The sequence below is a fragment of the Melitaea cinxia genome, chromosome 20 (assembly GCF_905220565.1).
Source record: "Melitaea cinxia chromosome 20, ilMelCinx1.1, whole genome shotgun sequence".
NCBI lineage: Eukaryota > Metazoa > Arthropoda > Insecta > Lepidoptera > Nymphalidae > Melitaea > Melitaea cinxia.
Window position 1 is genome coordinate 9566452 of NC_059413.1, and position 25698 is coordinate 9592149.

Here is a 25698-nt window from a genome sequence, read left to right on the forward strand (position 1 = left end):
AGCACACTGTTTTGGCTGCCCCTTACTCAACGCACAAAATAGCTATACTATATAGCTATTTTGTGCGAATAATTCGTACTAAATAATTTTAATAATTAATTAATTTACAAAAACTTTTTTAGCTATTGATGCCGGTAGAGCAAACAATTATCTATAAAATAACATATAATTTATGTGGAGTAATTGTGAGATTTTTTTTTAAAAAGGTAGGCACACATACCTTAGTGTATTCATATATATGATAACAAATGGGGAAACGTTTGTAGGGCTCTATATTTGATTGTCACAATATGATACTGATTTTTACTATAAAATTGTAATATGTTTTACTATTCACATAAGGTCGTCTGTTCCTAAGATAGCTATTTATTACTTGTGTTTTTGGTAATAGCCGGTTGATATAGACTGAGGCGTGTTTTTTGGATTAAACTTATGTACATATAAATAAGATGTATAGATATAAATGCCATAAATGTATTTTATTTACTTTATTTATTTATTTATTTGACGACGAATGACGCTTTGGCGCAATGTTCACGGCACTGGTTTGTGGGTGTAGCGCTGGCGGTTGCAGGGTCGATCCCCGCACACGGCAAAAATTTTGTATTGGCCTTACAATGGCCTTGGTCAAACATTTGTTTACCGTGGTCTGGGTGTTTGTGCTTGTGTTTTGTGTATTTCCGAATCCCCGACACAAAAGATAATCCTAGTAGGGGCCGTTGAGTGTCAGGCGTTTATTTATTTAATTAAAAAAATTTATACGTACAGTATTACATGTCACGTAGGAAACGTATAAAGTTGCGCTTCTCCAACGAGGCGAGCCTTCGATTATTCTGATGTTGTAGGCGTTTATAGGTGATATATACATATATATAGGCTACACTAATATAACCGCTTACCATCAGGTCGCTTGTTAGCCACTGTAAAAAAGAAATGTTTTACAAAAGAAGCTACAAGGCAGGGTTATTCCAATCAAATTGATTTAAAGGTCACTTGGTCGTTATGGCGTACAATTACTTTTTCCTAAATGACTTTCAATAAAACTTGTCTGGAAGAGATTACTATAGGTGACCTTTATATAATTATACTAGCTGACCTGGCGAACTTCGTATCACCTTATTTTTTTCTGAAATATAATAATAACATAATATATGAGGGGTATAGAATCAAAGGCAGCTATATCCAGAACAAGTCGTTTTGAATCTGTGAATGCCATTTTGTTCTTCATACGATTCTTTATAAGTTTACAAAATTGTTTGGTACCTAAAACAGCTAAATCCCTACCAAATTCTAGTTTAAAAGATTGGTTTAGAACCTAAGTCAGCTAAATCCACACAGTTTGGAAACAAACACAGCTAAAATTGCGCCTAGCCAATCACAGGTCTCCATTTTCGTAAGGACAAGATGGCGGATTTCATACTAAACCGTATTTTCGTGGGTGTGATTTTTATCGAAAATAAATAGGATTTTGCACAGTTTTTTTACTAAAAACGTGTTAAACGACTAAAAAAAGTGCAATGGAAGTGTCTGTAGTAGAAGCAGTGCCAGAGAAAGGAAGAAAGCGCAAAAGACAGCCGGAGAATTGGAAGGCGAAGAAAGCAAAAATTAAGGGGTGAGCCTAGACTAGTGATGTACTTAATCCGATGGAGTTCGATAGAATCTTTAACATAAAATACAATTTTTAAAAATCGATGGGAAAAAAGTCTATCAGCCAGATCTAGGTTTAATGAACAATCGTACTAATATTATAAAGGCGAAAGTTTGGAGTATGTATGTATGGATGTATGGATGTTTGTAACTCTTTCACGCAAAAACTACTGAACGGATTTTAATAAAACTTTACAATAATATAGCTTATAGATCAGAATAACACATAGGCTACAACTTTAACCGACTTTTAAAATGGAGGAGGTGCTATGTTCGTTTTTTTATGTTCAACGATTACTCTGCCGTTTGTGAACCAATTTTCAAAATTTTCCTTTTGGTGTATAGGTTATCATCTTAATTTGGTACCATATTCATAAAAGTGGTGACCTGATGAAGGGATCCATAAGAAATCGAGGGAACTCATCAAAATTTATATGGAAACATGTGGTGACTTCGGTTTCGTGACCAGTATTATAAGCATATGCTACCAACAAGTAAGATTTTGCACCAAGGTATACCATGGTTCGGAAAGTGCTGAGACAACTCCTGACTCTTTATAGATACGAGTTTGTGAGTTTCTACGTTGTTTTAAGAACGAAAAGCATATGCTACCATGCAAACTACATTCACCACTATCATAAACCATTATAGAACCATGTATCGTCCCGTTTTGACTCTATTATTGGTACTTTTCATAGTCTTATTATATTATATCACTTTAACAGCGGGTAACACCGCGGGGCACAGCTAGTATTATCTATACGTTTTATGTTGTTCAGTGCGGATTTCTATCAATGAAGCTTTTCTGTTACATTAATAATTAATGTAGGTACATTAAGATTATGTTATTTATAGTAATGGTTACGTTTGCTTTGTTTCACAGGTACTCGCCGAAATGTTTGCCAGAAAACATAACCTGCAATCATAACACCAAATCATTTGCATGTAAACAATTGAAAATGCTAGATCTTGTGCATTTTCACAGATCGTTTTACTCGAAACCCATCAAACAACATCAAGATGCGTTAATATTGAAGTGCTGTTCGGTAAAGAAAACAGCCAGAAAGCGGCCTGTAAAAAACACAAGAAAAAGCAGAGCTTTTTCAATTAAATATGCAATTTACGCTAAATCACTTAAGAAAGCAATTCCAGTTTGCCAGAAAGTGTTTCTAAATACACTTGGGATAACGAAGTATCGTGTTCAGTTCGTCATGCAAAACTTTTTTGAATCTGGTCAGGTTCCTACAGAGAAAAGAGGCGGTGACCATGAGAAACAGAAGTATGCAGCACTAAGACAATCAGTTCATAGGTTTTTAAAGTCTTTGAATTGCGTAGAAGCACATTATTGCAGAGGATCATCGCAACAACGCAAATACCTACCTAGTGAGCTCAATATTAAAAAACTATTTAAACTTTTTAAACAAGCACACCCAGACAGCCCAGTAAAATCATCTTACTTTAGATCTATCTTTAATCAGGATTTTAATCTTGGTTTTGGCAGTCCAAGGACGGATGTGTGCTCGAAATGCATTGAACTCCAAGAAAAGCTGAAGAACGAAAATGATCCATCGAGGAAAATTCAACTGATGACAGAGAAAAGGATACACAAATTAAGAGCACAAGCATTTTTTAAACTACTCAAAGAAAAAAAAGAAGAAATGATTACGTTTTCATTCGACTGCCAAAAGAATTTAGTACTTCCAAAAGTGCCCGACCAGAGCTGTTATTACAGCAGGCAGCTGTATTTGTATAATTTTACAATAGTCAAAGGTTAATCGAAAGATCCTTTAAATAAGAACACTACATTTGCGTATGTCTGGACGGAAAATGAATATGCTAAAGGTTCAAACCAAATTGCTTCCGCTGTATATGATAGGCTCAACAAAACTGACCTGACTGATGTCACCCACGTCCGTTTAGTGGCAGACGGATGTGCTGGCCAAAATAAAAATTTAATAATGATTTCAATGTGTATGAGTTGGATATTGGAAAAACGTCAAATAAAAAAAATGGAACTGGTGTTTCCCGTCACAGGCCATTCTTTTATGCCTCCTGATCGAGTTTTCGGGAATATTGAAAAAAATATTCGAAAAATTGAGATAATCACATCGCCAGAAGAGTACATCGATGTGATCAGTCAACACTCGACAGTCACGCGACTACGAGATATGTGCTTGACTGGAAAAGTTCAATACAAAATATTGTAAAAACACCGGCTCAACTCCACTTCAAGATTTCTCTGTGTAAAAGATTTATTCTTCGAAGATCAAAAACTCAAGGAAGTGTGTTGGTACGTGGTGAATTATATTACAATTCTGACACAGGAAACCCCAAAAGCTTGTGTAAAACAGGCAAAAACGCTGGGGCTATACGGCCAACAATAATCCCTAATGGCATAGAAGTGAATCCATTAAAGTTGCGAGATGTCAGAAACCTTCTTCAAAAACACTACGGTGACTCTTGGCAAAATCTTCCACATTTAGGATATTTCCACGCCGTGTTGAATAATCAAGACGAAGATGAGCTGCGGCTATTAGAAGAAAGGGGAATTGAAGAGGAGAACTATACTGTAGAAGATCTTTGCGAAGTTCAAGTAGAGCAAGATAATTTAAGAGTATAAGATTTTTAATTTAAAAAACATAATATTTTTTCAGAAATGTTCTTTTATTTACTCATTTATTCATTTCGATATCATTTTTTTAGCAATCTTCTTGATAATGACGAACACATTGCATTTTGTTTTCGATAGAAAATCCTTAGATACTTAAATAAAGTTTAAATACACAACACTAGTCTTGTGACGTCATCACCAAAGAATTGGTATCAAAAACGGCTATATCCATTGTAGCCTGAATCAAAGACAGCTAAATCCTTTTGTTGGTATCAAATACAGCTAAGTGATTTTAAAATTACCGCAAAAAAGTAATTTAATCTTTGGATTGGTCGATGTATGTGTATTCAGTGTTACCACCATTCCAAAAACTTTTTTTGGACTATTTTTTATTCGTGTTGCTACAGTAAAAATAAAATAAAACGTTTTTTCTGCTTTATGAAAAAATAAACTAGGTGGATATAGCTGCCTTTGATTCTATACCCCTCATATCAAAATAAAATATAGCCTATCTTTTAAGTTGGATCAAACTGCACACGGTGTGCAAATTTGACTAAAATCGGTTAAGTAGTTTAGGAGTCCATTGAGGACAAACATTGTGACGCGAGATTTATATATATAAAGATATTTGTAATACTCGTAGTTCTAAATTGTATCATTTATATGTGCTAAAAAGTTTTAATAAAATAAATAAATAAATAACAATTAACAATCTTTCTTGGTATATAATTATGTATGTATGTATGTATTAAACACAAAAATAATTGTGTTTGCTCGCAAACGAAAAAAAACCGGCTTCAATTACATCGACAAGTAATACAACGTAGATCGACGAAAAAATAGTCAAGTAACTACGCGTTATCAAAGATTACTCAAAAAGTAGTGATCAGATCTCAATAAAATTTATATGTGACCACATGACAAACATCAGCTTACGATAAAATTAAAAAAATTATCAAAATTGGTACACCCAGTAAAAAGTTATTGCGGATTTTCAAGAGTTTCCCTCGATTTCTCTAGGATCCCATCATCATATCCTGGTTTCCTTATCATGGTGCTAAACTAGGGATATCTTCTTTCCAACAAAAAAAGAATTATCAAAATCAGTACACCCAGTAAAAAGTTATTGCAGATTTTCGAGAGTTTCCCTCGATTTCTCTGGGATCCAATCATCAAATCCTGGTTTCCTTATCATGGTACCAAACTAGAGATATCCCCTTTCCAACAAAAAAAGAATTATCAAAATCGGTACATCCAGTAGAAAGTTATGCGGTATAATACAACGTAGGTCGACGAAAAAAGCGTCAAGTAAAAACGCATTATTAGATATAACTCGAAAAGTAGTTGTTAGATCTCAAATAAATTTAAATGGGACCAATTGGCACACACCACCTTTCGATTAAAACAAAATTTCGGTCTACCCGGTCAAAAGTTCTGATGTAACATACATAAAAAAAAAAAAATACAGTCGAATTGAGAACCTCCTCCTTTTTTGGAAGTCGGTTAAAAAATAATTTTATCGAGATCTGATAACAACCTTTTGAGTTATCTTTGATAACGCGTAGTTTCTTGACTATTTTTTCGTCGATCTACGTTGTATTACTTGTCGATGTAATTGAAGCCGGTTTTTTTTCGTTTGCGAGCAAACACAATTATTTGGAAGTCGGTTAAAAAATAGTGCTACGGAGATGTATTGTAGAATTTATTTATTTTTATTTTAAGTGTAATTGTTAAAAACTATAGCCATAAAATATAATTTATTTATTCATATTTATTTATTTATACTTAATGTACACCAAAATACAGACACATATAAAGGAAGATACAATACAAGATGTACAAAGGCGATCTTATCACTATATAGCGATTTCCTCTAGATAACTTTTGGGTACTGGACACGATACAGTAGCAGCGGTTAGAAGTGTGCACATATTAAGAGTGTATGCTACCTCAAATTGCTTATTTTCCACTCGGCCGGATGTCCATAGCTTCCAAACTACTGAATATTTAAGTTTGAAATTTATGTATAATAAAGTTCAGGATATAAACTATCTTTCATATGTTTCGAAAACACGATTCCATAAAATTTTCTCGATACAAAAAAATCGCAAAGTTACCTCTATTTTTGTATTAAAACCTTAATATCTCAGTAAATATAGAAGTTATGGACTTGAGATTAAGCATAGTAATTGAAATAAGTATGAAGAACATTTTATATGTTGCGTTTTTTTAAAAATAACTATTGATAATGTTTGTTGGGAGAAAATACATATAATTCGCGCGATAAACGACCAAGCGCTCTCAATTCTCATGTGTATTTAGTACGGGTGAAATCTGAATTCGAGCTGAGGTAGTGTAGCCCCTTAAGGAGGAAAAATCAATAATAAATAACGTTAAACAAATTGTTTACATGTTTAATACTAAAAATACGAGGCATTATCAGACATACGTAGATATAAACTACGATATGATAGACTTACATAAATATAAAAAACTTATATATAAATAAAATACATACACACATATATACATATATACATACACTTATATACATATATATGTATCTACATATAAAATAAACTACAAATCACGACAGTTATGACTACCAGTATATAAGTGTATAATCTATGGTTATGACCACGTAAAATGTTTTTTAAGGCGTGTTTAAAACAAGATTGCGTTGGTTGATGGTTGGTGGTTATAATATTAAATAAGATAAATTTAACTTTTTAGAAATCGCTCTTTTGGCGATAAGACCGCCTTTGTACATCTTCATCTAATTGTACTATATTTGTTCGTATCATTTAATGGTGTACAATCAAGAACATTATTATTATTTATTTAATGTACTCAATGTATAAGAAACAAACTGGTTTATTTTTGACATTTTGCAAAGGCCACACTTAGGTTCCGCTTGGCTTGGTGTCCAACATAACGTAGCTGGAAGTGTGCTACGAGTCTAAAGGATGTCCAAGACCTGTGCAAGCCGGACAAAGAATCGTATTTTACGTTAGTATATCTCGTACCATAGACTCGATAACACGTTTTTCTTCTGATTATTAATAAAATGCGCCGTATTTTACACTTAATAGTATCGAAATAGTAAATGTGCTAGGATGTATCGTGTATTCTTTAGTTTCATTTTTTTCGGATTTTGGTGTGTGTGTGGACAGCACGTACGGTCTCCATGTCCAGACTATTTTGACTATGTGACTGACGGTTCAGGAACTTATGGGGTGATTGTGTTGCAGCCTTTCGGTCCTGTGTCCTCTTTGTTAGTCAGAGGCAATTTCACGATTGCCGCAAGACTAGCATTTGTAAGTATTTTATAATATCTGAAAATTTAACAAAGGTTTTTTTTTTCATATTTTAAAAGTTTTGTCACTTTTAACGTTCATTAATGCTTTATTAAAAGCAGTACAAATATACAACGAAGAATACAAAGAATACTTAATTTATTTAAAAGCGTGTCCTCATATACTTAATTTTTTATTACTTTGACATGGTACGTATATAAACAAGTTTGAAATAAATCAGACACAGTTAAACTAAACTTGAATTTTTCTGAAGGTTGCATGTTCAATTCCTATTTCGATCAAAAAAAATCTCTTGATAAAGTTTGTGTTATAGAAGTTATTATTTCGATTCAAATTGTACTCCTTGGGATTTCCCATTGGTAATACTTGGTAAGTATTGGTAAAGTCTAAGTCTCTATTTTTAAACATACACACATTTTCCGTTTCATTTACTATTGTTTTAAAAACAATATTTCATATTATTATTATTTCATATATATTTTTTATAAGTTTCGTATAGGTACATTTTAATTTTTAGATGTTACCATATTATTGCTAACATTTTTAGTTTGTGATCAATTAAAAATTATAAACAGTAAGAAACCGTTAGTGATATAATTAACTACGTGGATATATATAAGTAAGTGATATAATTATAATGTATATAATTATTAATAATCCTATCCTATTTCAACCACCTAATCGTCACCGAACCCTCAAGGTTCTCTTTAATTTTGTTACCCATGTACTTGTATAGTCGCACTTAGATTATTATTAACTGTTTTGGCTTTGTCACAAGAAAACAATTTTAATCAATTCTTCTGTTATAACCTGTAAAAAATTTAAAAACAAAATTTAAAAACAATCATTTATATCGAGGTTCAATGTAAGAAATATTTATTAAGTGCTATGAAATAAATTTAATAAGACAAATATTTGAAACTATAAGGTATAATGGTATCACATAAGGAGAAAAAGCCACGCGTGTCGCGAGGTGTTCAAGTTTCTAGTGATCTACTCGTAAGAACCGAACTAGATACTATCTTCACCCATCTGCTTAATGGACAGAATGTATTTTATATCTATTTTAGTATATTAAAAATAAATCACGATCGGTTTGGCTAAAAAAAAAATCCTGGCCTGTATAACATTCGCCAACCGCCATTCGAAACAGATTCTTAGCAGACTAGCCTATATCATCGTATTAGGAATAAAACCGCTCATTTTTTATATTTATTTATTCGACATGTGCGTGAAAATAACTAGTAGGGGAGAGCGATGAGAATTGAAATCGAGGTAAGTTATAGCGCAAATATCTTGAAATCTAAAAACACTAAAGATTTGGCAATTATGGCTAATTTGCTACTTTTGCCACTCGCTTGCCCTCTTAGTAGCCGCTTACGAGCGAAAATTTACATTTTCATGGTTATAAAATATCAGGTCAAAAAATCGATAAAAACAAGTCCTTATGTAGCTTCACCTTAATTTGGTTTAATTAGCTATTTTATCATCCTAACTGTTCTATGTTATTTAGAATAGCTGTCTTGTCTTACGAAGATATATCGACTCAAGCCTAATGGCAACCGATTTTTATATGCTAGAAGAGTTGAAACACAGCTTGGTCGCACTTACCAATATAATTATCTGCTATGAACTGAACTGAACTGAATTTCGCCATAAGATGACTTCAAACTCTTAACGAACGTCGTTTGAAAGAAAATCATAGTACTATTTTAAAATTTAAAGTCATATACAAGACACAAAATAAACAAATCGCAAAGCAAATCGTGTATATGTGTGTATAGACATAGCTTGGTCGAGCTCTATCTATTCAATCCCATGCCTTGATGTTAATTGATGTTATTATAAGCTTTAATACATAAAGTTCGCTTACCTTTTCATCATTAAGATGTTAATTGATGTTATTATAAGCTTTACTACATAAAGTTCGCTTAATAATTTTTTTTTAAACTTCAGTAAAGGCAGAAATTGAACTAAAGTCGGAATCGTCTTATACATTTTCTATATCTATTCTACAAATAAATAAAACTGGAGTATCTGTTTGTAATATTAAAATAACCGCTTTTTAATAAATGCATATGCATGTATACACGGCACATATACCAAAATAACATTTTTTACAATTTTTGTCTCGCTGTCTGTCTGTTTGTTCCGGCTAATCTCCGAAACGGCTTGACCGATTTTGACGGGACTTTAACTGGCAGATAGCTGATGTAATAAGGAGTAAATTGGGATACTTTTATTTTAGGAATATATTTATTTTGTAACTCTGCGAACTGAACAATAACTTTTTTGTTGAATTCCACGCGGACGAAGTCGCGGGCACAGCTAAATTATCATAATAATCTCATCTTATTATTAGTTACTACCCTTTCATTTGAAACTCATACTGGGAGGGTTATACAAAAGTATGTTGGTCCTTAATCCACCATTTTGTTGCGGCGGCCATTTTGGATTATCAACATTATCGATTATTTATTTATAATTGCATATACGATATCTAAAATACTTCGCATTAATAAATCTGAACTATCTCAGAAATTTAGGTGTTATTTTTGACCAACATCTCTCTTGGGGTCCGCAAATATGTGAAATTAGTCGCAGACTGTTCGCTTCGGTTGGGTCTCTCCACAGATTGCGTAATCTTCTACCCATTCCTACTAAAATTGCTCTTACAAATAGTCTCCTATTACCAATTCTTGATTATGCTGATACTTGCTATCTTGACATTACAGAGGAGCAGCTTAATAAGCTTGAGCGCATTCAGAATTTATGTATAAGATTTATATTTGGACTACGCAAATATGATCATATTTCGGAATTTCACAAAAAACTCAAGTGGCTCCCAATTCGCCTTCGCAGCAATGCTCATATCCTTACCCTACTTTATTCTATTTTATTTAATCCCTTTACCCCTTCCTATCTGAAAGAACGTTTCAAATTCCTTGGTGATTCTCATGAACGCTGTCTTCGTTCTGACAGTAATTTTCTTCTTGAAATTCCTTCTCACGCCTCTTCCTTTTATGATAAATCTTTATAGTTCAAGCCTCTCGCTTATGGAATACCTTGCCTCTGAATATCAGACGTGTTCAAACACCTGCAATTTTTAAAAAGACTGTTTGGAAGCATTTTCTTTAAACTCAACAATAAACAAGTAATTTATAATTATAATGTATATATGTATTTATATGTATGTGTGCTATACGTGGGTATATATGTATGTATTTATGTATGTATGTATATATGTATGTATGTATGTATATGTTTAATTATTTGATTATTTATAGTAAATTTGTTGTAACTTGTACACCTTATGCTGACGCTAGACCTTGCCCCTTTCCTTTGCCCTAAGGTTGCCTGGAAGAGATCGCTTTTCAGCGATAAGGCCGCCCTTTGTACCTAATGAATATATTGTTAATATTTTTGTCTTTCTTTGCTATGTATCACTAGCTGTGCACCGCGGTTTCACCCGCGTTAATTTGAGAAAAGTAGTTACCTATAACCTTCATCACTATATCTCTATATCTTCTAATTTTTGTCCACAGCGTAGTGAAAGCGGTAGGAAAGTGTACACAGAGAAGTGACAATTAGTGTCACCTAGAACAATATCAACTATCGAATACAAATACACATAAATATACAGCACAATACATACATACATAGACACATACATACAAATATATATATATATAAACATATATATGGGTATTTCATATCTATCTGGGCGTTAGGTACTCGGACACGGTAAACATGGGTTTTCCCGCGTAAAACCCCGATTTAGCAGAAATTTCGGGATAAAAAGGAGCCTATGTTTGGCCCTTAACCTTTTTTGTCTTTTAATGACTATCCGATAAAAATCGGTTTAGCCGCTCTAAAAATAAGCCAACAGAAAGACAGACAGATAGACAAAAATTAGAGACTACGGCACGGTACGTGAAATGATGATTATAATAATAATAGTAACTACGAAAATGAAAAGGACGGATCGTCAGAGAGTGTGTCGCAGTATGGCATGCAAAACGTGCATTTCAAGACATGTGCAATAAATAGGATTTGGTCCTAAATACAGCTCGACATTTCAAAATAGATAATATCGTGGCTCTGCGATTTGTCAAATCAAAGGGTTTGACGGTGCACACAATTTTTCATGTAAAGCTAGAACGTCAAGTTTGAATTTACCATCTAATGACCAGGAAATACAGGCACCATGCGTGCCCAAAGAAATTTGTTCGTGTACTGGAGCTAGTAAAAACCTGTATTCTTTAATTCTTTAAGTAATTCCAAACTGTTTTCTGATTTCTGTTTTTGGTGTACAATAAAGCGTATTATTATTATTCGCCTTTAGCTTTTCAGACGTAGGTACCTACCCAATAGTGCCCCACCTTCAAGCTCCACCTTTTTTGGGAACGTCAGTAACATTTTTGTTTTTCTATTTTTTTATTATTTGTCTGATTTATTAGCCAGTTTTATAAAACTAGTTGTATAACATAACTTATGAGGTTTATGATTATTGTGTTATGATTAAGAAAACCAATCATAACATGGATAAACATTTACGATGACATTAACTGACATTGTAAGGGAAGAAAACTATAATCTATCCTTATTAAGACAGCAGTGGTTCATTGCTGTCGCGTAACTTAGCCGCATCCCTTGACCAATTAAATAGTAGGTAGTAAGTTAGAACGCCGTATTGTGTCGTGTTGACCAGTTGAAGTAAGTTATTAAAACAGGCAACATAGGTTCCTACCTACCCTGACAAACTGGTTCACATTTTATATTTCTACTAGCTGACCTGGCAAACTTCATATTGCCTTATTTTTTTTCTTAAATATAATAATTACATATATCAAAATAAAATATAGCCTATCTTTCAAGTTGGATCGAACTGCACATGGTGTGCGAATTTTATTATAATCGGTTAAGTGGTTTAGGAGTCCATTGAGGACAAACATTGTGACACGAGATTTATATATATTAAGATTCGGTAATGTTGTTTTATGTCGTGTCCACTTTACTCTGAAGCCTAAGCAATACTTGAATAATTTTTTTCAATCTTCCTAGAAAATCAGAATTTCGATTCGACGAGGAAACGTTGTACCCATCTGTAAATAATTAGTACAAATAGCGTCTCCTCAATTGATATTTCTTGAAGCATTTACCTTCCTCTGTAGGTACACGTGATGACTTTAATTATTTAATTACTTTAATAAAAAAACTTGGATCGCGTGTTATAACTTGTAAATTGTAATAGAATTAGGATTGTTTAGTATAAAAATGGGCGTACCGTACATATTGAATATTGGTGTATGGTATTTCCTATAGATACAATTTTAATAGCACAAATAATTGCAAAGTGAGGTAAGAGTAAACAAAATATAAACTGAATCATATAGCGTTTTGTAAATAACAGTCATAGGTATGTGTTAAATTTGAATTATTCTTGTTTAGAGTAATATCTATGCACTGCAAAACTGTAAATGTATTTTTTAACTAATTATACAGGTACCTTTTGTGTGTGTGTTTTTTTTTGCTATACATAATACTTACTGTATAAAATACGGTATAAAATTTGTTACTATATTTTAAAGACTGAATCCATCATTATATCTATCCCGGGGTTCTCTGATTCAAAATTAACTCGTCAACAAATTACTTTAATACTTCGTTCTGGACACGTTCCCATGAAAAATTTTGGATGGATGATGAAAAATGTTAGTTCATCTGACTGTGATATTTGTGCTGTTGGAGACGATATCCAAAATTTATTTTGGTAGAATATGTTCAAAACGGAAATAAAAGAAAGAAAGTAGTACCTACCTAATAATAAAATTTAATTGTGTAGGAAAGTTTCAAAGTAAATATTCTGCGCGACTCTAATTTATGAAGCAGCCAAGATACTTTATACTTTTAAATTAAAATACAAATTAAGAATAGAATATATATTTGAATTATCAATTGTGATTAGGGCATTATGAGACTGACATTATCAGCCTTTCTATTAAAAGTACCATACTAGAAAGAAAAAACATATTGAAGAATTTTAGGTGATGAAAATTAATTAATCAATTCATATATTACACAAGTAGACAATAAACACACCAATATATATAAAAAAAAACACTTAATAAACCGCGATAAAATCCGAAATTTCATTATAAAAATCAAAATAAGCTGAGACAAAAACAGTAGGCGATCATCTCAAAATTTAAATCACAATATTATTATTATAATTCATATTGGAAGGCCTAGCATCTATCAAAAACTGAAAGGCCTTTATTCTTGTACATGTTTCTAGAGTCGTTAAAACATCGAGACTTTCAGAATGCTCATTAAATGTGCATATGTAAATAAAGTGATTCTAGGGATGGTTGAGTTACTGCCCAGATTAGTCTGACTTTTTCTTACTTCGAAAACACTTAAACTAAAGGGTATTGAATAAATTAAATAAAAAGGTAAGATCTGCCATTTGTATAGAAATAGAAAGATTACATATCTAGTCTAAAGTGTTGCCATCTTTCACTATAGTTCTTTTGAATCCCGAGTTAAAAAGCAATGTTTAACTAAGGTAGGGCACAGCAGGAATTTCCTGCTCAAAATATGGAGAAGCCCGACTGAGGTAGTACCTCGACCTTACAGAAGATCACAGCAAAATAATACTGTTTTCAAGCAGTATTGTGTTCCTGTAGTAAGGTGACCAGAGCTCCTGGGGGGATTGGGGATTGAGTCGGTAACGCGCTTGCGATGCTTCTGGTGTTGCAGGCGTCTATAAGCTGCGGTAATCGCTTACCATCAGGTGAGCCGTACGCTTGTTTGCCGACCTAGTGACATAAAAAAAGCAGTACTCAAAAATACTGCGTATATAAGCACTAAAATTGTAATTTTTGTCACTGATTTCTTAAATAAACTGCTTCAAAAATCTTTAGTTAACAAAATAAAACTCTTATTAGGTACTTTTTTGTACGATTATAATATACATATACAGTTTTTATTAATGCTAATTAAAATTTGTTATAATGAAAGCGATTATTTTATTCATGTTAAAGAGCAAAAAATATTTAATTAATCTTGTCTTGAAAGTTCAATACACAAGACTATTCACGTAGATTAAAAATATAAGTGCAGACAACCGCTGCGAACCTGCGTATAGTTCAATACCCTATGATTAATGTAAAAGCCCTTTGTTTCTTTGTAGTACCCATAAAAATTATTATATTTAAGTCAATAAGACAGGCATTTCTGTAATTAGTATAATAAAGACTTTGTGATTATGAAATATAACATCGATTGTGTAAATTATTTAAAACCAAAGGATCCGGCGAATTTCGTACCTACATATATACTACTACATACATACTTTTTTTAGAACATGTATTGGTTTCTTTTTTTAGTTTTCTTAATAAAAATATTGTACAAATTGGTGGTTGGTATCGTATTGTGTCGTACGGAAGGTATGCACCTAGGTACATAATTCAAAATAAAATAAAATAAAAAATAAATCTCCATGTAGGAGAAGGATTGGAGCTTAATCCACCACCCTGCTCCACTGAGGGTTGGATATGTTCCCTACAATGAGTAGCGATCGCTATCAGATATTTAAGATAACAACCGAGACCGACAGTTTAACGTGCTCTCCGAGGCTCGGTGAGGAGAAACACAAGAACAGACATCTAAACCGGTAAGAAATATTTGTACATATACAAATATCCATCCCGAGCGGGAATCAAACCCGCAAACTATCGGTGTTTTAGGCGACTACACGCATCACTACACCAGAGCGGTTGTTTCACTTATGTACTCATTACAATAGATAAAAGACAGATTAAGTAATTTCTACTACCTATTAACTAAATAAAGTTGTAAAAGAATTTCATACGTATTCAATAAAACTTAGTTGCATTATTATTCTTTTAACCGCTAAACGTGTTAAATTAAATGAACAAACTCTTTAAATATACAGTTTAATATTTATTTATTTAATGCTTGTGAGTTTGCTGTTCTGAAACGGTACAATCATTGATGAGCAATCGAAACGTTGAAAATAAAAATCATGTGAGAGTCTTTAATAAATGTTTAAAAGTAGTAGGCAAAAAATTTGAATACGAGGAAAATGTTTTTAAGATCATGTTTTTAAGCTGAGTTGAGTTCTGGTACTTGATCAGCAGTTGAAAGTAACGGAATGAATTTATTTATTCTTGATGTTCTTATCGTAATATATATACTTACATTAGTTTTTGAACATCTTCGATGTTTTTGGATATTTCAAAGCCAGCAGGCTTTGAAATACATAGACCAAAAACGGGCAGCAGCGTTTTCGTGCGACAAAGCCCGCCCTGCGGTCATTAACCCGCCTGCCCAGCTTGGTGACTATGGGCAAAACACGTGAATTCATGCCATTTTTGGCACGAACTTGTAGAGGCTTATGTCCAGCAGTGGACTTTATTAGGCTGCAGTGAGTGAGTGAGTGAGTGAATATTTACCTATATGTTGGTCATACATATAACGCCTCGCCCGATCACACTTTTCGTAACGCTCTCGACACGATTTCACCAGTTTACTCCCCAAGTCAAGCGTGTGTAAAGAAGCTTTACTTCAAAAATGTATTATAAAATCGTCGCTACAACTTTCTTTATTGGTGTTGGACAAACTTGGGGACATACTTTATGCAGTAGAAGCAATACATTAGTTTGTAAGTAGGTTAAGAGGTTAATGGTGAGAAGTTTTATTATACCCAAATATTAATTAAAGGATGTATTAACGGCCGTGAGCTCTATGGAAATCCTGATCAACATCTCGTGTCCAACCGGACTTTCACAAAATTTCAAATGACCTATTTATATGTAAATATTTTTTTTTGTCCAAAATCGCCTGATGTGTGTTTTTTGTACTCATCTATCTAAGTATGCCTTATCAATCACTTTTACGAGTTTGATAAAAAATAATATCAGCTTTGTCTCCGTTAACGTTTATGATTACAGTTCCTCTGTAAATTTTTGTATGATGACTTGGGTATAATCGTCATTTTTAATGGGAATCGTAAATCCTGAAATAATAGATATTATATTGTATTGTAATGACAATTTTAAACGATATTCAATAAAATAACTGATCAAGTTAATATTATTCTACGTGACATTGGCGAAGTCATCTGTGCTCATTTGGCACTATTGAAAGCCATTAACCCTGAAGAAGTAGAAGAAGTTAGCATTATGACAGCTACTAGGTTCATATGAAATACTCTTGTAAAATTTAATCACTATCCGTCTTATGTAGCTGGTCTAATTTTTTCAGATTGTCTATTTTCTTTGAAGAAATTTCCATTATTAGACTAATTAAGTAATGTGCGGATGAGTTTATAAGATACTAGCTGTGCCCGCGGCTTCGCCCGCGTTGAAATTAGTGTGTCACAAAGTTTTCCTGGCAAACTTCCAGTGAAACTCTCATCAAAATCGGCTTAGCCGTTCCGTAAACCTTCTTCTTGCCAATGGTGGAGCCATCTCTCCAATGGTGAAACCGCATGAAAATCTGTTCAGTAGGTTTTGAGCGAATCGATCACATACACTTTTGGGGACTTTGTTTTATAATACACTAACTGTTGCCCGCGACTACGTCCGCGTGGTTATGAAGATATGCATTACTATTAACATGTTTAACGCAAATTATTTTTTTATTTCAGTCACTTGAAACTGAGTAACTTTTTAAAAGGCACAATTTAGTATAATTTAATAGTTATTTTTATAAAACCTATGTATACACCACATTTTTAGTTTTATTTTCAGGCTGTATAGGTTTCATACAAACTATCAACCCCAATTAAACCCCCTTAGAGGTGGAATATCGTAAAATCCGTTCTTAGCGGACGTCTGCTAACTATAATCTACCTCCCTGCCAAATTTTATTTTTGTCCAACCTGGATGGATAGACCATCCAGCGGTTTTTGAGTTCTCGTGATGCGTGAGTTATATTTATATATATAGATAACGATGCATTATTTGGACACCTTCTCACCATCTTAAGAACGTACATTTTAAATTTCAAGTCTCTTACTTCAAAAACATGGGACTTTCACACAAACTTCCAACCCCCGTTTTACCCCCTTAGAGGAGGAATTTCGTAAAATCCGTTATTAACAAATGTTTACGCTTTATAAGGAGCCTTCCTGCCAAATTTCAAGTTTGTAGGTGTTATAGTTTCGGAGATTTCGTGATCAGTGAGTCAACCTACCATCCCCCGTTTTAACCCCAAAAGGGGGTTGATTTCTAAAGATACATTATTTGGACGCCTTCTTATCTTTTATAGAGTAAACTTTTTAAATTTCAAGTCTCTTACTTCAAAAACATAGGACTTTCATACAAACTTGCAACCCCCGTTTTACCCCCTTAGGGGTCGAGTTTCGTAAAATCCGTTCTTAGCGGATGTCTACGTTCTATAAGGAGCCTACCTGCCAAATTTCAAGTTTGTAGGTGTTATAGTTTCGGAGATTTCGTGATGAGTGAGTGACCTTTCGCTTTTATATATATTATAGATTAAAATTAGAAAAAATGACGAAATTTTACTTTAAAGTAGTTTCAAAAAGAAGAAGATGAAACCCTTATTAATTGAAAAAGGATAAGTAATGAAACATCATCATAATTATTTTGATTAAATAAATGGCTTTGCCCAAGTGAATAAACGGCTTATTTAATTGTTAAAATAGTCTATATGTATTGTATACTTTCCTTGGACAGTATAAAAATCGTTCTAATTAAATTAATGCCATTTCCTACTACTGTATCATTTGAACCGGTGCCTTATTAATTAAAAAAATTATTGTAACTTTCATATAGATATTTATAATTCTAGTACAAAAACTCGTAGCTTAGTAATGGGTATTAATCTTTAAAACGCTTTCTCATCTCAATTTTTTATAAACTACTTACAATAAATACTTATCATATTACGGCATTCGGAAAGATATACATCTATAACATATATAATATTCTTTGAGTATTTTCCTGTTACCGTGTTTTCAATCAAGTTATATTACTTATAATAAAATTAATAGTTCTATTAATCTTATATATAAGATTCTCGTGTCACAGTGTTAGTTAATATACTCATCCGAAACGGCTCGACCGATTTTTATGAAATTTTGTGTGCATATCGGGTAGGTCTGAGGATCAGCCAACATCTATTTTCTATACCCTTAAGTTAATAAAATATATGGCAAAACAACGTTTGCGGGGTCAGCTGTATACATATAAAAGAGTGACCAGTTTTAATCGGCCACTGTTTATTGTATGGGTACTGTACCCTACGGTTTCACCCGCGTTAATTTGAAAAAAAATAGCCTATTGCCTTCCTCGGTAAATGAGCTATCCAACACAAATTGATTTTTTTCAATTCGAAAAAGTAGTTCCTGAGATTAGCGCATTTTAAACAAACAAACAGACACACTATATACACTTATACATTCCATCTTTTCCAAACTTTTGACCGGGTGGACCGATTTCGATGTTTTTTTTCAATCAAAAGCTGGTGCGTGCCATGTCCCATTTAAATTTGATCGAGATATGATGACCACTTTTTGAGTAATCTTTGATAACTAGCATTGACTTGACTTTTTTAAGCTTACTTACGTGGTATTACTTGTCTATGTAATTGAAGTCGGTTTTTTTTTCGTTTGAGAGCAAACACAATCATGTGGTGTTGTTATCATCATATTAATAAAATTCCAACGATTTTTATTATTTCAAAGGAGTGTAAACATTAAACAAGGAAAAACTCGATGCGAAAGAATTCAGTTGTAATATAAAAAATCAAGTCTTCTTATGTTAATAAAGTAAAACAACTATTTTGAATAATATTATTGATAATATATAAAGTTTTTTCGACTGGTTATCGAAATACGCAAGTTAATGACGATCAAGTTTGCCAAATATAATATTTTATGTCAAAATCTTAAAATATTGACATCATATTGCGTATCATCTTATAAATAATTATATTTTACATTAATCCTCTACGTTTCGCTCGCTTGCTTTAGCCTGCAATATCCCACTGCTGGGCATAAGCCTGTTTCACCATGTAGGAGAAGGATCAGAGCTCAGTCCACCACGCTGCACCAATGCGGGTTGGCGGATATATTCCCTACTATAAGTAACGATCGCTATCAGGTGGACATGACATCAACCGGGACCGACAAATTAATGTGCTCTACGAGGCACGGTGGGAAGATCCACAAGGACTGCACAAACACCTTGACCACGGCAAACATCTGTATTGCCAATACAAATGTTTGTCATGTGCAGGGATCGAACCGGCAACCGCCAGTGCAACAGCCACAAACAAAATAACATTTTTTACAATTTTTGTCTGTATGTCTGTCTGTCTGTTTGTTCCGGCTAATTTTTGAAATGGCTGGACCGATTTTGACGGGAATTTCACTGGCAGATAACTTATGTAATAAGAAGTAACTTAGGCTACTTTTATTTTAGAAATTTATTTAATTTGTAACTCTGCGAACTGAATAATAATTTTATTTTAATTCCACGCGGACGAAGCCGCGGGCGCAGCTAGTGTCAAATATAGTTATTTATAAGCTGATACGCAATATGATACCAATATTTTAAAATGTTGTCATAAAATATTATAAATCTGCTAAACTTGATTGTCACCATAAGAACTTGCGTATTTCGAAAACCAGTAAAAATAATTCTGTTTGCTCGCAAACGAAAAAAAAACCGACTTCAATTACATTGACGAGAATACAACGTAGATCGACTAAAAAATAGTCAAGTAACGACGCGTTATCAAAGATTACTCAAAAAGTAGTTATCAGATCTCAATAAAATTTATATGTGACCACATGACAAACATCAGCTTTCGATTAAATTAAAAATTATTAAAATCGGTACATCCAGTAAAAAGTTATTGCGGATTTTCAGGAAGTTCCCTCGATTTCTCTAGGATCCCACCATCAGATCCTGGTTTCCTTATCATGGTACTAAACTAAGGATATCTTCTTTCCAACAAAAAAAGAATTATTAAAATCGGTACACCCAGTAAAAAGTTATTGCTGATTTTCAAGAATTTCCATCAATTTCTCTGGGATCCCATCATCAGATCCTGGTTTCCTTATCATGGTACTAAACTTGGGATATCTCCTTTCCAACAAAACAAGAATTATTAAAATCCGTACATCCATTAGAAAGTTATGCGGTATAATACAACGCAGGTCGACGAAAAAAGCGTCAAGTAAAAACGCATTATTAGATATAGCTCGAAAAGTAGTTGTTAGATCTCAAATAAATTTAAATGGGACCAATTGGCACACACCACCTTTCGATTAAAAGAAAATTTGTCGAAATCGCTCCACCCAGTCAAAAGTTCTGATGTAACATACATTAAAAAAAAAAAAAAAAAAATACAGTCGAATTGAGAACCTCCTCCTTTTTTGGAAGTCGGTTAAAAACTTTATATATTATCAATAATATCATTCAAAAAAGTTGATTTACTTTATAACTTGATTTGTTATATTACAACCAAATTCTTTTGCATCGAATTTTTTCTTGTTTAATGATCACACTCCTTTGAAATAAAAACAAAATCGTTGGAATTTTATTCAGGTCAAGTATTGAATAAAACAAGTTATATCTTATATCTTAGTTTTGCGTAAATTTGTTCTTTGATTTTACATTTATTGAATAAAATTAACAAAAATTATGTGGTGTCATGGGACACCAAGTAGGAACGAAGTTCTTTCGGATAGTATAGAAGCAACACAATTTGAAAAAAAAAATGTTTAATTTTATATAATTATATTTTCTAGTTCTAGATTTTTTTTTTTTTTTTTTTTTTGATTCGTTTTTAATTAAGTACATAAAAGTATTTAGGAAATTAAGTATTTTAGAAAATAACAAATACCATAAAATAAAATAAATCAAACAAAATAATAATAAAAAAAGTTATGTGGAGTCATGGGACACCAGGTAGGAATGAAGTTCCTTCGGATAGTATAGAAGCAACACAATTTGAAACAAAAAATGTTTTAATATGTGTACCTATATTTTTACGTATGGTTTACGTAAATTCATTTATTCTCATGATTTTGTATGTTTATCTTATTCTTCTGTAAGTGTATGTATGTATTTTTTTTATGTATTTATAATTCTATTTATATTTATCTACTTTTGCACAATCCCGCACTTTGTTACTAATAATCTCCTTTTACCTGGGGTTGTCTGGAAGAGATTGCTTAAAGCAATAAGACCGCCTTTGCATGCTGTCATTGTAACTACTTTTTGTTTAATTTTATTTCTGTTCTGTTGTTTTTTTTTTCTTCTTTTTTTTTACTACGTGAAAGTGTTTGATTATATGTATGCAAGAAGTAATAAATAAATAAATAAATAAATAAATAAAAAATGTTGAACTTGATATATATTTTCTAGTTGTTGATTTTTTTTAATTTTGTTGATTGGTTTGTAATTAAGTACATAAAAGTATTTCCGAAATTTAGTATTTTAGAAAATAACAAATACCGTAAAATAAAATAAATAAAACAAAATAATAATAATAATAATAATTCAAACTATTAAGTGAAATAAAAAACATGTGTCTTTATTTATTTTTGTCGCAATATAAAATTACATAAATAATTTAAAAAAAAAGTTTACTAGTAATATTTTAGGTTTACAAGCGTCATATTATACAGTCGTGTGACTGATATTACGTCACTTCCGTTATATATTTTTTCTTACGGTTTTAGTCTCACATTTTTCTCAGTTCGGTCGCCCAGCCAAATGTCAAGCTTGCTGTAAGGAACTTCGTTCCAATAATAATAATTCAAACTATTAAGTGAAATAAAAAAAAAAACATGTCTTTATTTATTTTGTCGACAGTATAAAATTACATAAATAATTTTAAAAAAAGTTTACTAGTAATATTTTAGTTTTACAAACGTCATATTATACAGTCGTGTGACTGATATTACGTTACTTCCGTTATATATTTTTCGTACGGTTTTAATCTCACATTTTTCTCAGTTCGGTCGCCTAGCCAAATGTCAAGCTTGCTGTAAGGAACTTCGTTCCAATTATGGATAACAAATCGCAAAAATTTTGTAAATTTTCGATCCTGATGTTCGAAATGAATGTTTTTTATCTGTTAAATAAACTCTTAGGAACTACATGATTCGGCGGATAGTTTAAGTTACAAACCGTTTCATCTGTACAATAAGTGATATATTGAATATAAATAAGATAAGAATCGGCAAAAACAGCTATCCGAGACTTTAGTGGCAACTGGCGAAACAGGCGCTAAAACAGGTTACCAATAAAATCGTAGATTGCTTATTTCGATGTTATCCATCATATAAATGACAGCTTTTGATTTCACAGATTTCAAATAGAGGTGTTACATAGAATAAGCGGCTTGTAAGTTCTATTAGGTATATCCGCCGAATAATGTAGCCGTGTATTTGATTAGCTCGTTCGCGTTGGCGCAATTTGTGCGCTTTCTACTCCGCGGATCGTGAGCTCGCATCCCGCCTGAGTATGGGATAATAATATATATTTATATTTATGTATTATTTATAGTTTTATATGTATATTTATATGCTATGTCAAATTATAATCTTTGTATTTTTTTTCTTGACAAATTTCCTGACTGAAAACGGTTAGACCCAATTTGTTATTAAGGCGGCTTGAGTCACATTTTTTCTTTTTTTAAAGTAAAAATTTAAAATATACCGAATTTCTTCGTTGGATATTCGTCCATTTTGACGGATAGAAAAATAAATGAAAAGTGGCCGGAAACACTTTCTTACTTTTTAATTTCATTTTTAAAATGTTACCTTTTCATTGTATCGAAACCAGCCTGTTACATACAGCTAATAACATTTTATTGCAATTTTTTACTACAAAATACAAGAAAGACTTTTTCTCCGACTGATTTTAGTTTTAATATTTAAAAAAAAATCGTATATTTCGTTTGTATAATAGTTAAAAGAATATAAACATATTTCAATCAACAGTTTTACCAATTCTAAATTAACACTAAACTTATCGTTGAATAAAGCTCTCAAGTTTTAGATCACAAACACACGCATATTGTGAGTAAAAAATTGACAAATGAGTGTCCTTCATATAATTTCTTGTCCGACTTTATAATGTCCATATATAAGGGACTTCCCTCTATCTAGTGACGGAGGTAGTTATTTAAACATAATGTACATATGTTTTTAATGTGAAACTCGGCCTGAATATTATAGTAAGGTTGTGAATAAGTAAATAAATACGTGTATTTTTTTTAAGATACGACTTACAATTTACAGAGTGAGTTAAAGGTGTTTTTTTTAATTATTACTAAATCTTTCAATAAAATGTTAAGAAAAATAACAAATAAACTACCCTATGGAATAAATCTCATAAAATATGGACAAAATATGCAGACCAAATTCTCATACCGAGTTATGAAAGTCTACGAGTACGAGATCTCTTATGCTCTCATAACTCGGTATGAGAGTTTGATCTGCAATCTGATCTGAGAATTATGTCAAAACGTTTATTTTTAACCAAACAAACCACATCACAAAGTTTATCTTTAAAATAATGTAAAATAGGTTTTCGCCTTTTCCTTCTATTTTTTTTTTTTGTTGGCAACTTTCACTTTAGCTGTGTATTTTCGTTTAAACAAATAGGTACAAAGAACGTGATCTCGATTGTACGATCTCTCGCATTATATATATATATATATATCTAATTTATGTATTATACCGCTGATATGCCCGCTATTTATCAGTATGCAAGACGTATAACCAAGGATTTATACCTACCGTATATTTCCTCATAGGGACCGGCTCCATTTGTTAAACGTGCGACCAGCGTTTAAAAAATCCTAATATTTTTTTTTTCGTTTTGTTTGTTTACTGTGTGGGCCATTCACCTTACGCGGTAACCTTCTCTTTTTCAGGATGTTGGATAAACAAACTAAAATAATTTTGCAAGACTGAGTTGTCAGTTCGTCCCTTCATCTTTCTGCCCTATGTCCAACAGTGGGATATTACAGACTGAACCGTAGCCTATGGTTGCCTACAACACTAGAAGCATTGCTAACGATTTGCTGACCCTACCCCCGACTTTCCCCAGGAAATCTGTTGAATTGTAATTGGTTGACATTTAATATTACCAATTAAAGTTATCACAATGGTAACAAATACAAATAAAATAGAGTCAATCCTTTAAAATATACAGTCACACATATAGTGTAGTAGTATTACTACAGCAATCGCGGACTTGGCCCTTATTGTTATTCCTGATTGAAAGTAATAAAACATTTTGTGACTTGAATTGACTAACAGATTCATAGTCGCTGAGCCTCACATCGGAATGATTGGCAAGTTTCTATATTATATTGCAATAGCTGAACTGGCGAACTTGAACAATCTTCATACCGCTTCATACTTCGTATTTTTTTTTCGTGAACCTTTTTTTTAAATTTTCTTAATACAACCTTACCCTGTACTAACGAGCAAAAAAAGGATTAATTCAATTTCGTGCTGTCGTTCGAAAATTATGTGCGTACATATATCTCGTCGTTTCGTCGTTTTTTTTTTTGTATACAACCAAAGCGAAAAGCTTGCTTGCTATTCTACCTCTAAGAGAAAAACAACTTTGCGATTAGCGAAAAGCTTGGTAATAATCCTTATAAAAACGTTGCCGCATTATCTATTGATTAATTAACAGTATTTTTACTGTACGAATTAAATTTTTGGTATGATGGAGAATGCTTACTAGTAGCATGCGACAGTGAGTAACATACAGTTTTAGTTTCGACTTAAAAAATATAATATTATCACGTTACGCTTGACATATTAAAATCAATAAAATGCCCCTTTATCTAGCTTACTAATTTATATTTAATTTCTCTTTTATTTTACAGACTTATGCGGGTAGTATAGAACCGGTAGTCTCGAGTACACACCTCCTCCAGGATTTTAACAGAGGCGTCCCTCTAAAGTACCGAGTGAATTTCCCTGTGACCTCCCCACTGCCGAAGATCACTTCGCTAACCGTGAATGATAATGTTGTTTGTTATGCAACTGGAGGTAAGATATACATTGGTAGTTATTATTACTATTAACAG

At 32.4% G+C, this 25698-nt stretch overlaps 1 protein-coding gene across 1 annotated transcript in view; it reads left to right on the top strand.

Annotated features, from left to right (window-relative positions):
* Positions 1-1517: 1517 nt before the first annotated feature.
* LOC123663729 (serine protease gd-like) overlaps positions 1518-25698 on the top strand; it is a 29755-nt gene continuing 5574 nt past the window's right edge. Inside the window, exons 1-5 of the mRNA XM_045598394.1 lie at positions 1518-1612; positions 2531-3030; positions 3972-4261; positions 7432-7575; positions 25495-25660. Of these exons, the coding sequence (XP_045454350.1) occupies positions 1518-1612; positions 2531-3030; positions 3972-4261; positions 7432-7575; positions 25495-25660 (1195 nt within the window). The remainder of the gene's footprint in view (positions 1613-2530; positions 3031-3971; positions 4262-7431; positions 7576-25494; positions 25661-25698) is intronic.